General features: G+C 42.4%; 1 protein-coding gene across 6 annotated transcripts in view; it reads left to right on the forward strand.

Moving 5' to 3' along the window:
* dtnba (dystrobrevin, beta a) overlaps positions 1–15,932 on the forward strand; it is a 461,468-nt gene that overhangs the window by 100,589 nt on the left and 344,947 nt on the right. For all 6 annotated transcript variants that reach the window (XM_078541481.1, XM_078541476.1, XM_078541482.1 and 3 more), the window contains exon 3: positions 9,840–9,920. In XM_078541481.1, the coding sequence (XP_078397607.1) occupies positions 9,840–9,920 (81 nt within the window). The remainder of the gene's footprint in view (positions 1–9,839; positions 9,921–15,932) is intronic.

Below are 15,932 nucleotides of genomic sequence, written 5' to 3' on the forward strand. Positions count from 1 at the left end.
CATTATTAGCACCGCTCAACACGATCGAGGGTATCCTCAATGTGAATATGGGACTTCGTCTCCACAAGACTGTGTGGTGGTCAGTTCTTCCAATACTGTCAACACAGATGCATCTGTGACAGGCAGACTGGTGAGGATGAGGTCAAGTTGGTTTTACCCTCTTACTGGTTGCCTCACCACCTGTTGCAGACGGAGCCAAGCAGCTTTGTCCTTTAGGACTTGGCCAGCTCGGTCTGTAGTGGTGCTACCAAGCCGCTCTTGGTGATGGACATTGAAGTCCCCCACCCAGAATACATTCTGTGCCCTTGCCACCCTCAGTGCTTCTTCCACATGGTGTTTAACATGGAGGAGCACTGATTCATCAGCTGAGGGGGTGGCGGGTAGGAGCTCTAGGTGGTAATCAGCAGGAGGTTTCCTTGCCCATGTTTGACCTGATGCCATGAGACTTCATGGAGACCAGAGTCGATGTTGAGAACTCCCAGGGAAACTCCCTCCTGAATGTATCCCACTGTGCTGCCACCACCACCTCTGGTGGATCTGTCCTGTCGGTGGTACAGGATAAACCCAGGGATGGTGAGGTTAAAGTGGCTGCGCTGTAACACATTAAATGTCCCACCTGCTGGTCGTGTGTGACTTCCCTGTGTGCTCTGATGCTTAGACTGCCTGATGCCTTTATGAGCATGTGGGTTTGCAGTGCGTAGAGTTTTCACTTACCCTATTCATCTGTTTGCAGCACTGCAGGGGCCTCTCACCTTTCCTGATAACTTGGAGGCGAATCCCCAGAGAGGTTTCGCTGAACCGTGGTGCAGAGGGCTTGCTCCTCTTTGGTGCCATTGTTTTCCCCTCTACCACAACACCCGGCCTGCAGTGAGCGAATGTCTGTCCGGGTGCCGTTTCAAAATGGCGCCAGGACCTTCAGCCCCGTGAGTTAACGGCAGGGTGGGCAAACCCCTGCTCACCTCACCACGAGGGTCACTCAGCTCCTTGGTGACGCGTGACTAATTAGCTGAAAAGCGAAAGATTGTGTGTGTTCAGCCACCCCACCACCCAGTGGGGATCACACTGACTTCCCCGCCCGCCATCAGACTTAGTCTCCAGAATGGAAAATTTCACCCCAGGCTTCCAGAGGTGAATAAACACTCTGCCTATGAGATGAACATGCATTGTAACCAAGATACAGGCCTCCAAAAAAAATAATGAAGCAAACTCCTCTCCATCCCTTTGACACTTGCGCAAATCTTCGTCTTCATAGCGTTCCATATGCAGAGAAACATACTGATCATGAGCACCTTAACTAATCCTGACCCTGTTGTCAGCCAGCGTCCACACATAAGTACTTGCAGTAAGTATTATCAGATCGTGATTAGAAGCCAGAAATGTTGGTTCTGTTCCAATCTGAAAGATACTGTACTAATTGTAATACCTGATGCTGGCTCAGCTGAGATGAGCTAGTTAAATACACACAAGGGATTGAACCGGGGGCTTTCTTTACACAATTCAAGTTCTCTTAAGGGCTCTACGTACACTTCAATCTTATGGTGGTGTTAAAATATTTTGATAGGATGGGTGGAAACTAGCAGTTCAGGTGCCTCAGCTTGTTTATGTCGCCACATTGGTAGGGTAGATTTTTTATTCATTCATGTGATGTGGGTCTGGAGTCACATGTAGGCCAGACCAGGTAAGGATGGCAGATTTCCCCCCCGTAAAGGGCATTAGTGAACCAGATGGGTTTTTACAACAATTGGCAATGGTTTCACGGTCATCATCAGACTTTTAATTCTAGATTTTTATTGAATTCAAACCCGGGTCCCCAGTGTATTACCCTGGGTCACTGGAATACTAGTCCAGTGACAATACCGCCACACCACCACCTCCCCTGCTGGAGCACTATTTTGCATTTGGTAAATAATTGATTTAGGATATAGGATTAAAACATACCTGTCGGACTATCTAGCCTTGATTCACCCACTGACAGGACTAAATGAAAGCAACAGCCATGGTTTGACTACTAACCTGTTTACTTTTTGTCAGTAATAATAAGGTGCATCTTCTTACAGACTGAACGGAACATATTGTTATGTGGTAGTCAGATTAAAAGCAACAAAGGACAATCCAGCTTTCCACTAAAAATCTCAAAAGCCAGGGAAACATGGCACAGGGCAACTATTGTCTATCTATACCAAAACAATTTGCTCCCTTTTTCTGTTTTTCTAAGTTTGTTCTTTGAAACATCCAGAAAACTAGAGGCTTTGTTGCTGTGCATTATACCAGAAAGTGGGAAAGCAGTGGTTAGATGCAGAAAGTACCAAGGAACACTTGGTTTACCTATTGAAGGGCTGCATAAAATAAACTAAGCTTGTGTGGGTGATAAGCTAGATTTTGCCACATCATTTTTTGTGTTGCTTAATTTTGCCTGATGTTTTGTAGCTGGCTATTCCTATTTTGATTTAAACTGATCATTCTAAGTTTGGCATGGGGTTTTAATTTTTTTTTTGTAAAACGTCTAATTATCTGTGTGCTATAATAATTTGGAAGATTATAAATTAAGTTTGCTATTGTTGTTTAAGAACAAGGATGGATAATTAGCAATGCTAATTAATTTAGGGATATGGGGATGCAATTCTTTTTAACAGAAAAATGGGAATAATTCCTAGAATTCATGAAATTGCAGAAATGTGCCATTTTGAAATGCGATTTCTGATGATTCCAGTTTTAGTGGGTCCTTAATTATAAAGATAAACCTGTTTTTTGTTCAAAGAATTTCAACACTCCAATTTGTTCAATTACTTGAAATTAATATTAAATATTCAACATTTTGTGTCATTATTGAAATGATATTGGAAATATAAAGACATAACATAATGCTTATTTTAATTGTTCCTTATTAGGAAGGAATGTTTTTTATTCATTGTGTTGGCCTGATACTTAAGTAAAATGAAAATAAATAATTGTGAAAGGCTAAGGACCAAGGTCCAAAGGCAGTAAGCTTGATAAAGTACAAGAACAAATGTGGCAAATTCAACAATTGTGGTTAAATGAAGTCAAAACTTAGATGTAAAAGCCTGTTGTACATAGGAAGAAAGTAAGTAACATTAAGGGGGAAAAGTGTTCCAAGATTTTCATGTTTTTGAAGTAATGAGTTAGAGAACTATCCTCACAGTCTGAGGATACGGGGTAGACCATTTAAGACTGAGATGAGGAGAAATTTCTTCACCCAGAGAGCGGTGAGCCTGTGGAATTCGCTAACACAGAAAGTAAAAACAGAATTACCTGGAAAAACTAAGCAGGTCTGGCAGCATCGGCGGAGAAGAAAAGAGTTGACGTTTCGAGTCCTCATGACCCTTCAAGGGTCATGAGGACTCGAAACGTCAACTCTTTTCTTCTCCGCCGATGCTGCCAGACCTGCTGAGTTTTTCCAGGTAATTCTGTTTTTGTCTTGGATTTCCAGCATCCGCAGTAGTTTTGTTTTTGCCACAGAAAGTAGTTGAGGCCAAAACATTGTATGTTTTCAAGAAGGAGTTAGATGTAGCTCTTGGGACAAAAGGGATCAAAGGATGTGGGGAGAAAGTGGGAGCAGCTATTGAGTCGGATATCAGCCATGATCATGATGAATGGCGGAGCAGGCTCGAAGGGCCGAATGGCCTACTCCTGCTCCTGTTTTCTATGTTTTTATGAGAAGAAAAAATCCCAAGGGCATTTCAATTTTCTCCCTCTGGTTTTTTAAGTCTTGTTTTCTCCCAGTTTCTCCACTCTACGTTGCACTGTGCCATGTAGTATATCCTGGGTGATAAATTAGAGAGGTGCCTGTTTTCCAGGATGCCATGTGAACGGCCAATATGGGGTTTATGAGGAACAGTTGAGGCGCATCGTCCCAGTGTTTCCTTTTGTACATCCTACAATTCTCCAATATCCTATGATCTTATTGAAAGGCACTTTAACGTACATTGCTCATTGATAAATGATGAATGAGCAATTAAAAAATCTTAATTCCTCAATATGATGAGTGTTAACTAGTCGAATAAAATTTGCAAAATTTACAATAATTTTATGCGTTTGGCTGTCAAGAGGTTCCAGGGACTGTCCACGTTCACTAAGAACATAATAGGAGCAGGAGTAAGCCTTATGGCCCCTTGACCCTGCTCTGCCATTCAATACCATCATGCCTGATCTGCCTTAATTCCAGTTTCCTGCTTGCTCCCTATAGCGATTGATTCCGTGAGAAATCAAAAGTTACCTGCCTCAGCCTTGAATATATTCAATGATGGAACATTCACAACCATCTGGGGTAGAGAATTCCAAAGCCTCACAACCCTTTAAATGAAGGAATTTCCCCTCACCTCAGACATAAATGATCGACCCTCTATCCTGAAGCTGTGCCCTCATGTTCTCGATTCCCCAGCCAGGGGAAGCAACATCTCAGTGTCCACCCGGTCAAGTTCTTTCAGAATCTTGTATGTTTCATGATATCACCCCTCATTACTCTGAACGCGAGAGATTATCGGCCAAATTTGCTCGGCCTTTCATCAAAGCACAACCCCGTCACCCCATGAATCAATCTAGTGGACCTTCACTTTACCACCTCTTCGGGAAGTATATCCTTCCTCGATGCGGAGACCAAAACACCACACAGTGCTCCAGGTGTAGCCTCACCAAAACCCTGTATGATTGTCGCAAGACTTCTTTATTCTTGTACTCAAATTCTCTTGCTATAAAAGCCAACATGTCATGTACCTTCCTAATTGCGTGCTGTACCTGCATGCTAACTTCCTGTGTTCCACGCACTTTCCGAACATCGTCATTCACAAGCTTTAAGCCTTTTAAAAAAAATTCTGCTTTTCCGTTCTTATTACCAAAGTGAATAACCACACATTTCCCCACATTTAACCCCATCGGCCACCTCGTTTCCCACCCACTTAAACTGTCTTTATCTATTTGCAATCTCTTTGTGACCTCCTCACAGCTTGCATTCCAACCTAGCTTTTAATCATCAGCAAACTTGGATACATTACTCTTGGTCTCTTCGTCTAAGTGATTAATACCATTTAAATTGTGTAAAAGCCAATCTCGTGTAAAAGCCAATCTCATGTAAAAGTTAACCTCATGACTTTGGTGTAAAACAAAATGTAATTTTTCATATGCCTTGTGTAAAAGTTGACCCTAATTTTTCAGGGATCAAACAGTGTTGTGATTATTAATTTCTTACCAGTAATTACTATGGTTCATTAATTTAAAGGTCCCTATGGGAACCTTTGGATTTTCCCTCTGCCAATTCTAGCGGCAATCTCCCAGCCGGTTGACAAGACCAGTATGTACCACGTGACCTATCACAATGCCTTCGGGAAAGTACCTAGCTAAATTTAAGTTGGGGGGGAAAAAAGTGGCAGTAGGAGTTAACGAACATCAGCAAAATGGTCATGTTATCACCCGTGGAACCATCTGACTCTACGCCCTCAGAGAAGCAAAGAAAGATGGTATTTCAGAACTTAAGGCCAGTGTCAGGTGGTGCACAAAATTCATGAAAAGGTGCATCCTAATAGTCTCTGAAAAGGAAAATTTCACAATGTCTGGCATCTGAATTTGACCATAAAATCATCAAATTCCACCTTTTTATCATCGAATATCGAGAAAAGAATGTGAATTGATTAGCCTGCATTGGAAATATGGGTTATGGATAAAACACTGATGAACTGCAACATGCCAGCAAAACAAACACGTTACCAAGATACGGTGAGAAAACTATCCTTGTAAAAACGACCGGCCGTTGAGAAGCCCTAGTTCACAGTGTTTCTATCTCGTATGGTGGATGGCACAAAAATAAAGCCCGTGTGATATTCGAGTGCCAAGCATTCCCCAGAAAGAAATGTCGGAAAGGCATTGTGATCCATGTTCATGAGAAAAGCTGGATGGATGAAGGTGATTGCAAGAAATGAATCAAAGAAGGGTGAAATTTGAGACCAGGAAGGCTGTGCAAAGAAAAAAGTTTGCTCGTCTGGGCATATACAAATCCTACCTTGTTGATGATGTAGTATGTGATTCAAGATCAACCAACACTGACATAGCACTTATTCCTGGCAGTCTTGCAAGTGTTGTTTAGCCCTTGAATGTGTGTATGGATAAACCCCTCAAGTGCAGTGTCCAACACATGTGCAATAATTGGAACTTGGAAGACAAAAGCAGAAATATGCGAGCACCCTCACTTGTAACATTTGTGTCAACGGGTCATAGGCGCTTGATCCCAATGTTGTCAAAAAAAATCATGTCAAAAATGTGGAATATCGAATGCGCTCAATGCTACCGAGGGCAATTACTTGTGGAATGGTGATGCCAAAGCTACCGGTAATACCAATGATCATAATGCCTTTGAAGACGAAGAAGATCCACATGATGATCTTATACGTCCAGGCTATTGGGACAAATTGCTCGGTGATTCAGATAGTCATCAGAGTGAGTTTGACGGATTTCTGAATGAAATGTTGTAGTTAATTTGTTATGATATATTTATATTGTATCGGATGAAATGTATATGCTTTATGTTATAAAATAAATAAATGCTACAGAATTAATATGAATTCTTTAGATCTGTTGGTTTTTAGTTTACTCCACGATGACCGTCTTTATTGAGCCTAAATCAAGCACGCATGTCTACCCCTCAGAAATATTACCCGTGTAAAAGTCGACCCCATGGCTTTTGACCTAAAACAGTTGATCTCTCTCAAATTTGACCTTTGTATGAGTATATATGGTAGCTGAAGTTGCGAAACTCATCCTTGAGGGCCTCTACTAGTTAAGGCTTGCCAACATGAAAATGCACTGTTTATCCCTACTGCCTGATGCCTGTCCTTTAACTAATCCTCCATGCATGCTAAAATATTGCCCCCAACTCCGCGAACCCTCCACTATTTCCCTTTTGTGAAACCAAATTGACTTTGTCTGATCATACTGTGGTTTTCTAATTGTGCTGTTGAAACTTACATCATAATAGATTCCTGATGACAGGCTAACTGCTCCATAATTCTGTTTTTTCTCTCTCTCTTTCCCCTCTCTTGTACAGTGGAGTTACATTTGGTAACTTTCAAACTGTTGAGACCACTCTAGAATCTAGGAAATTTTGCAAAATCATAACCAGTGCATTCACTATCTGTGCAACTACCCCTTTTAGGACCGCAGGATGTAGGCTATCAGGCCCTGGGAATTTGTTGGCTTTTGGTCCCTTAAGTTTCTCTAACATTTTCTTTACTGACATTAATTCCTTTAAACTCCTCATTTATTACCCTCTATTTATGGTCATAACCTCCTTAAACCCCGTCAGTCCTAGTCCAAGACGCTGCAGCCCCTATTTGATAGCACACTATAACTTAGCAAAAAGCCATGTTCAGTCCTGTTGATTTGCATATTGTAAATCCCTTTCCAGCTTTACTATCCACTCTTTATTGCCGTTTGATTGCCATTTTTAAATTTTACAGTAATTCATTATTTTCTTATTTGTGCACCCTTAAAGTTTACTCTCACGCCTTTATTTTATTGCTTCTTCATAACGCAGATTGTTTTGGGGTGTGAGCTTTGTGTGCAACTATACTGATGGAGTTGTGTTTTAGGCATTTTACTATCTACTCTGTGAGGTGTCCCAGATAATTTTGCAACCTACAGGGTCCTGAGTTTGTGGCCTTGCTGGAAATGGTCATATGACCATAAGACCATAAGACATAGGAGCAGAAATTAGGCCATTCGGCCCATCGAGTCTGCTCCGCCATTCAATCATGGCTGATAAGTTTCTCAACCCCATTCTCCTGCCTTCTCCCCGTAACCTTTGATCCCCTTACCAATCAAGAACCTATCTATCTCGGTCTTAAATACACTCAATGACCTGGCCTCCACAGTCTTCTGTGGCAATGAATTCCATAGATTCACCACTCTCTGGCTAAAGAAGTTTCTCCTCATCTCTGTTCTAAAAGGTCTTCCCTTTACTCTGAGGCTGTGCCCTCGGGTCCTAGTCTCTCCTACTAATGGAAACATCTTCCCCACGTCCACTCTATCCAGGCCTTTCAGTATTCTGTAAGTTTCAATCAGATCCCCCCTCATCCTTCTAAGCTCCATCGAGTATAGACCCAGAGTCCTCAAACGTTCCTCATATGTATGGGATCTGTTTGGCTGTTCTCGTGCACCGAGGGGGGTCACTTAAATTGACTTCTGAGGTAAATTTTAAGTATTTGAGATGAAAGAGCAGCTGTCTTGCTAAAGCAAAGAAAAGCTTTTTTTTTGTTGGCACTTGAATTAATTTTGCCATTGTTCAGTTAAGTGGTGCAAACTGACATCTTCTGATGCTTTTCTACTCAGTGTTGCATTATGTAATCCTGGCACACAATCAAAGTCATCTATATGGAAATATTGGATTTTCCATTGTTTTTGCGACAAATTTCAATTGGCTTTGCAATGAAGTACGAGGGGTTACTGGCACAGCTAACACAACGCCAGAAATGGCATGTTCTTTCACCAAATCTGATTGAGTTCAGGGGCAGGATATTGAAGTCGGGGGGTGGGGCCCGCTCGCTGACGGGGGGTGATGTCGGGCAGAACTCCCGACGTCACCCCGCGTCATTTCAATTTTCAGGTTGGCGGGGGCGCAGCTGAATCAGCTGTGCTCCCGCCGACCTGTCAACGGCCTGTTGAGGCCATTTAAGAACTAATTGAAGTAGTTAAAGGACCTGCGACCTTAAGGTTGGCGGACAGGCTGGGAGCCCTGGCGGACTTCAGAAAAAGCATGAAACCTCATCCACGGGCGGGGTGAGGTTTCATGTAGATTTTTAAAAATTTAATTAAAATTGATGGACATGTCCCAACTCATGTCACATGAGGGGACATGTCAGGGAAATTTTATTTTTCTAAATTTAACATTTTTAAATTTGGCGCCGATCTCCCTGAGGCAGCACTTAGCCTCAGGGAGACGAGTGCACGCTATCATGCGCATGCGCGAAAGAGCACACTCCCGGCTGAGGGAATCCCCCCCTCTCTCCCCGCCTGCACAGGGAGCGCATAGCGCTTCCTGGCGGACGTCATGCTGGGCAGGCCTTAATTGGCCCGCTCATGTAAAATGGCGGCGGGCCCCCAATTGGGGGCGTCAATCAGAGGCGCGCTCACACGCGCCTGCTCCTGAACTTCCCCCCACCCCCATCGGTGGGGGGGGGTGGGGGGTGGAATTCTGCCCCAAGTTACCTTCCATATTAAGGACAACTCGACTCCAATAGTAATGGTTGCTGAAATAGTGATTTCTTCACTCTAAACTGTGATGAAGGCAGATCATAAACCCTGCAACATATACTCAAACGCATTTCAGATAAACGCAAAGATTTACATTAAGGTTTTAAAGAAATAGGTCAACCGTTCTTAAGTCCAATGCAAATATTCACATATATTAAAAATATCAATGCAACATAACTTCACATTTTAATAAGGTTTATAACCTTGACTATTGTAAGTTCAAGTAATGCTGCTCTGTACGAAATATCACATTGTTGCACCACTCAACCATTGAAGCAAATTGTGCATGAGTATTAACTATTGCATGTTAAATTTGTGTCTAGTAGAAACTCTTATTTTTACCTATCTATGTGGGAAGGATTCAAGCCAAAAACCAGTGTTATAATCCACCACATCAGGCACACTCCAAAGTAATTTGTTTTTCTAATTCCAATATTTGGCAAAATGAATTTCCAAGTGGGTGTTTTCCATTTAACTGGTAGCAGCCATTAATCCTGTTGGAAGTATCATTAACGTTGTACCGTTAGGCATTGGATCTTTTTAGGGCCGTACATAGGCTGACTGTTGTTTTGTTTTCCTTTCAGGGGCTCAAAATTATGATGTAATCAGGCTTTCAACCTATCGGACAGCATGCAAGCTGCGATTTGTGCAAAAAAGATGCAATCGTAAGTATTAACATAAATTAACATAATCGTAAGTATTAACATAAATTAACATAATCGTAAGTATTAACATAAATTACACCTGTTTTTGAAAGAAAAGAATCGAATTCCTGGGCGGAGGTGAGTTATTAAGGATACAGCGATTGCGAAGTGAAGGGTGGTTTGCTGGGTGTGTGTGGGTCTAATTTCCGATGTATTTGTGCCCAGAGATGCGTGAGCTGATAATGACCTGGAATTTTCAGTCAGTGGTGAAGGGACCTGTGTTTGCCGTTCACTACGCAGACAGCTGCCCACAGAGTTTTCACAGACTCGGAACAGGGTTTTTTCCTGTGAGCTTCTGAACCCCAGCATCAGGCTGGGTCAGAAACCGCACCGTGTGGGGGAAGTTGTCTCTCTTTGATCAGGGCGACCAGCGGCTGGGCCCGTTGTCCAATTCAAGACGGACAGGTCGGCTCTCAAAGTTGGAGGGCCAATTAGAGGCCAACCAGCTCCAAAGGAGCAGCAGGAGGCAATGGAAGGTAAGTGAGGGAAAAGGTGCTTCCAGCCGAAGGTGCTCACTCTGCAAATTTTTTAATTCAAATATAAAATTGGTTTTGTAGCAGGGTCACTGCTGTGGTGGTGGGGGTGGGGGAGGTGCCCCCGCTACAGGATCAGCTGTGGCTGCTGCAGCACCCAGGCGGGGAGGGCTTCTGGACCTGCCCGGAGCACTGGTCTTGCCCTGGCCTGCTACTGGTCGGCTGTCTCCAAGCAAGCAAATTGGCCCCTGCCGCCTCCAGGAACCTGGAGACCAAATGAAGGATCCCAGTTGGCTCCCTTGAATTAACCTAAGTGGCTCTTAATGAGTTGTGTGAGCTACCCAGCACTGCAGGAGGGTCAGCTACCCACCCCTGCTGCCCCTGCATCCCACCGCTGCAAAAATGGCTAGGAGGTGGGGTGAAGCCAGGAAACTAGCACACTTGCCAGCAGAGCAAATTTTAGCTCCTTCCGAACTCCATTCCTGGCCCAGGTGGGGGCTCAAAACTCTGCCTTGCTGCCATTGGATGTTCAATTCAGTGCCATGCTCTCTGTAGGACATCGGTGACTAGGGAAAGCAATAGTGAGGCTCTTCAACCGAGCAGACTGAAGGATCCTTATTGAGGCACACACAATCAAAACTAGGAAGTCATAAATTAGGTTGAAACATTGGACAGAAAGTGAAATGAAGAAAAGGAAATAAAAATGGTATTATGAGTGAGGGATAAAGGAGATGGTCAGTAAAAGTTGAAAAAAATTAGAAAAAATTAATTTGTTTAAAAAATCTCTAATGCTGATAACATTCTGAGAATAAGAGTCCACATTAGAACCTTAGAACACTGCAGCACAGAAAAACAGGCCATTCGGCCCTTCTAGTCTGTGCCGAAATATTATTCTGCTAGTCCCATTGACCTGCACCCAGTCCATAACCCATAGAACCCATAGAACACTACAGCACAGAAAAACAGCACATTGTAACATTACTTTCAGGGTCAGAGATGTTGTGTGGTAGTAATTATGACTTATCACATTGTTATCAATTCACTTTGACCTGAATGCATTCAGCCCTAACGTTTTCTTCCCTGTTTAGTGGTTAAGTGTAACAACTACACACCTTTACATGGATTTCAAGAGATACTGTTATAGTGCAGCTTCTCGGGTAACTTGAAATACGACTTCCAGATTTCTGCATTTAACTGTGCTTGTACAGACTCTGTCCCTTGCTTTCTGACTTTTTCCAAAATAAAGATGTGCACTGATATCCTGCTCGTTATTCTCAACACAATGTCAGGCCAATATCACAGAGAGTGGATTTCCTTAAACAATTACAATGAAGGATTGTAAAATTAACAGCACAATGTGAAGAAATGTACATTAGATTGTGTGAATTCAATGCCAAATCAAGTTAAGAAAGAAAAATGAAGAGGCAAAGAAGAATTGGATTAACAGGAAAAAAGTGGAAAGGAAAAGGTTTTTTGAAAATTCAAAATCTCCACCAATTAAAAATTCTGAAGGAATGAGACTTGAAATCATGATTTTCAGTGCCAGAGGTTGATTGGCTACAGTTGACACTTACAGAATCATTAAACGGGTTTTTAGATTGGAATGTGACGAGTTTTGTTTGTATTTGCTGCTCAAATCCAGCAACTTCATGCCATTCAAGGCATTTCAATGATGAAATGGGTAGCAAGATGTTACTTCAACAAAGCCACTGGTGGAGTGGCACAATTCAGATAGCAACATTTGGATATTCACTCTTGACCACACATCTGCCTTTCAACCTGAAGTTGCTGCACCATTTCCCTGTAGATAATGGTGAGTGACGTCCACCCCACCATTATTTTGACAGGAGAATCTGGGCCAAGGTGATTTTTTTTAAAGCACCAGTTTATTCATCCTCAGTGAAATCCATTATCTTGAAAAGACGTTCATGGCTTCATGGAATCATATTTAAAATTCAAACGCTTCCATGGCTGTGTTTCTGAGCTTGCTGTGCCTAATGTGCATAAATGATGGTTAGATGATTTAAACTTATATTCCCTCCTAAGTATGGAAATCTATGGTGCGAGTTTCTCAGGCCTATTCTAGTGTATGCCAATGAGATTGGCAATAAAAAAAAATAGTGCATGAATGGGTGTAACTTCTGAATAATGCCCTCACAATAAATTTTACTGCTTGTTGCTCACTCTCCACCATCGCTCCAGTTACCTTGAAGTATATTTTCCACCAGAGGATACATCTGTTCGCCTAGAGTAGGATCTTATGCAGAGGTGGGTTGAGGAAGATTGTAGAAAGAATTCGCTGGTCTCGCCAGCGACGGGCATTGCCAACCCACCGTTGGCCGCTCTCCATATTTTCTCGTCCCACCTGAGACAATGCCCCCGCCGCTGGCGAGACCGAAAACCCCCACCCACAATACGCAGCGAATGAAGGACCATCGGATACCAACCTGGAGGGAAAGAATAAACTAAATGAAGCTGTAATCTTTAAAATAAAGTGCTGCCTTTCCGATTGATGACTTATGATTTTTTGCCAGTTGTGATGACTCAGAGAAATTCATGCCACCTTTTATCCTCTAGCACCTAATTATTCCGTGACAGTGTAGCATTTAACAATAGATCCTGTCAAGAGATGAGAAATGTTCCAACCCCAAAGACCTGATTTTAAATGAGCGGAAAAGCGTTCATTTATGAGATGAACTGCTTCGGCAAACATGTTTGGATATAGGTATTGCGAACTCGAGCAAATTGAAATAGGCAGCATATAGTTCATTGCACTTCTCACTCCAGCTATTTCAAATGTAGTTTCAGTCTATTGTGTGTGCCTTATTGTTATGTGCACTTCAGGTTTACACATGAGATTCAAAATCTTTCTCACTTTACTGATTTCACAATGACCTTCCCCGACTGAGATGCAGGTGGAACAATGTGTGACCCTGGTCCATCGTATTGATTATCTAATAGTTTATTTAAAATGTAACCTTGTGCAAGTGGTTCACGTCCCTGATGCTTGGGTCTGGGCACACAAGTCGGCTTACTTCTTGGAAATTCCACTACATGTATATTAAATCTTGTGTGTGTGGGTGCGCCTGGGCGTCTGTGCGTGTAGTTTTATTGTGTTTCCACTATTTAGATTTGTGAAATCAGAAATGTGACCTCAGCCCGGTTCAGAGTTGTGTCATGTGATGGGAAGCTACGATATGATCAGCAATCTGTTGTTCACATTCACTGGAAGCATCTGTAATTCTGTTGCCAAAGATACATATATAACTGGAGGCAATTGCACTTGTCTGAAAATGTTACAAGTTGGTTGCCAGGATCCTGGAGGATATCAGCATGGTTTTCAGAATTGGCCGAAATTTATAAACGCATCAATCTTTCATTGAATGTTCCGATTGATTCTGTGGGATGATGACATTGTGAAATGATTGTGAGGGTGTCGGTTGTTAGAATAAGCGCTGTGTTTTTCTGTTTAAGCCAGGTAACAATTTTAATTGGTTCCTTCATCCTTGTTAAAATTTTGAATGTCCCACCCATTTCGTGATTATTCACACCTTTCTCTTACCTCAGTCAGCAACTTGAATAAGAAATTTGAGTGAAAAAAGAATGCAATTGCATTTTGTCTTTCATGACCTCAGGACATTCCAAAGGGCTTTACAGCCAATGAAACACTTCTCTATTTCATTGGGCAATGCAGTAGTCAATTTGTTCCTGGCAAGGTCCCAGAATCAGCATAAATAATCACTTAACTGTTATGTTCCTTGAGGGATAAAAGTTGGTCAGGTCACTGGCAGAACTTTCCTGTCCCTCTTTGGTTAGGGCCATGGGACCTTAAATATCTGCCTGAGAACGGATGGGGCCTCAGTTTAACATGCCACCCACAAAATAACACCTTTTGCAGTGCAAAACTTTTTCATTGTCACCAAGCTTATGTGCTCAAGTCCTGGTGTGGGATTTGAACACATAATCTATTTACTTAAGTCAATAGTACCACCACTGAGCCAAAGCTGAAGGAGGGGGGAGTTAGGGAGAGGAGAGAAGGAAGGAGGAGGGTAAGAGTAGAAGGAGGTGTAAGAAGAGGATGTGACGAGGGGAGCAGAGAGGAGGGCAGAGATGAGGGAATGAAGCGGGAACAAAGGGGACAGTGGGAGAAGAGTCGGGGAGGACAAGAGGTGCAAGGGGAAAGATGAGGAAAGAGGAAAAGGGAGGTGCAGGAGAAGATAAGGACAAGAACAGGTAGGGGAACAAACTGGAATAGCTGAGGAGGAGTGGATGTGCCTGTATCCTCCTCACTTCCCCTTCATCTACTGTTCTTCCTTTTCTCCTTACCCACATTCCTACTTTCCAACTTCTGCATTATTCCCTGATTTCAGGCAGAATAATGAGGGAACCTCTGCTCTCAGCTAAACAGATTAATGCATATATCACATAAGAACATAGAGAGAGGCAGAAAGAATGGGAAATGAAGGTAAAGTGCCAACATGATTTAGAGAGTGGGAAAGAACAAGCTGTTTGATTTTTCTGCATGCAAAATGCCCCAGGAGATCAACAGCGAAATACCTTGTATGTCACGTAGATGTTTTATTGTTGTGGCAAAGTTGCATATCTTTGGACTCACTACAGGAAGATCGACTACTTATAAAAATCGTGCTTCTAGTATGTGCTTCGTCTGTCTGGCGTCATTCTTTGAGTGTCATTTCTTTGTCTTACTTGGACCTGACTGACTCAAATATCATATTCATAAAACAGCAACAAATCACCACTGAATTGCTGGGGAGTGCATCAGTCATTAAGTAAGAAGTGGGAATGAGTGCTACCCATCTTGAAGGTAACTTTCACAGGAGCTCCTATAACAAAGATATTATTCACTTAACAAATAAAGCATGGCAGAAAGCTCTGGATGGCTTACTGAAGTTTGGAAGGAGGGTTTGAACAAAATGTCTGATTTTAACCATGTTTATTAAAGCACAACCTTTTTGTCAGATCAGTTACAGTTTCAGATATATTTTTTAAGGGAAAAAAATAAAATTCATAGTTTCCGACAGGAGAAAGCAAATTAATATTTTCCTCTGCTTTAGATTTGGTCGTTCTCATCGTAACGCCTCACACCCACAAACAGTTGAGTCAGACTGTCCATTTGATATGGTGGGTAAGCAGCTGTTTTTGACAGGAATCACCACATGCGTTCATGCTACATTTTAACGCCGCCCATTTATTTAACGCAGGGTTACGGGGAAAAGGCAGGAGATTGGCACGAAGTTAAAATGCTCAGAGAGCTGGGGCAGACACGATGGGCCCAATGGCCTCCTCCTGCACTGTAACAATTCTGTGATGATTTAATTTTCAGGAACTAATCAAAAACAATACCCCCGCACACAGTCAAAGAGCAGATTTCCTTCCATCACAATGCAGGCCTCTCTCGCATTGACGACACTGCCATTCTCCAAACTAATTCTAATCCTTTTCCTTTTAAGAAAAACAAAAAGGCAGATCAAAGGCTGGC

The sequence above is a fragment of the Cetorhinus maximus genome, chromosome 5 (assembly GCF_964194155.1).
Source record: "Cetorhinus maximus chromosome 5, sCetMax3.hap1.1, whole genome shotgun sequence".
NCBI classification, from domain to species: domain Eukaryota; kingdom Metazoa; phylum Chordata; class Chondrichthyes; order Lamniformes; family Cetorhinidae; genus Cetorhinus; species Cetorhinus maximus.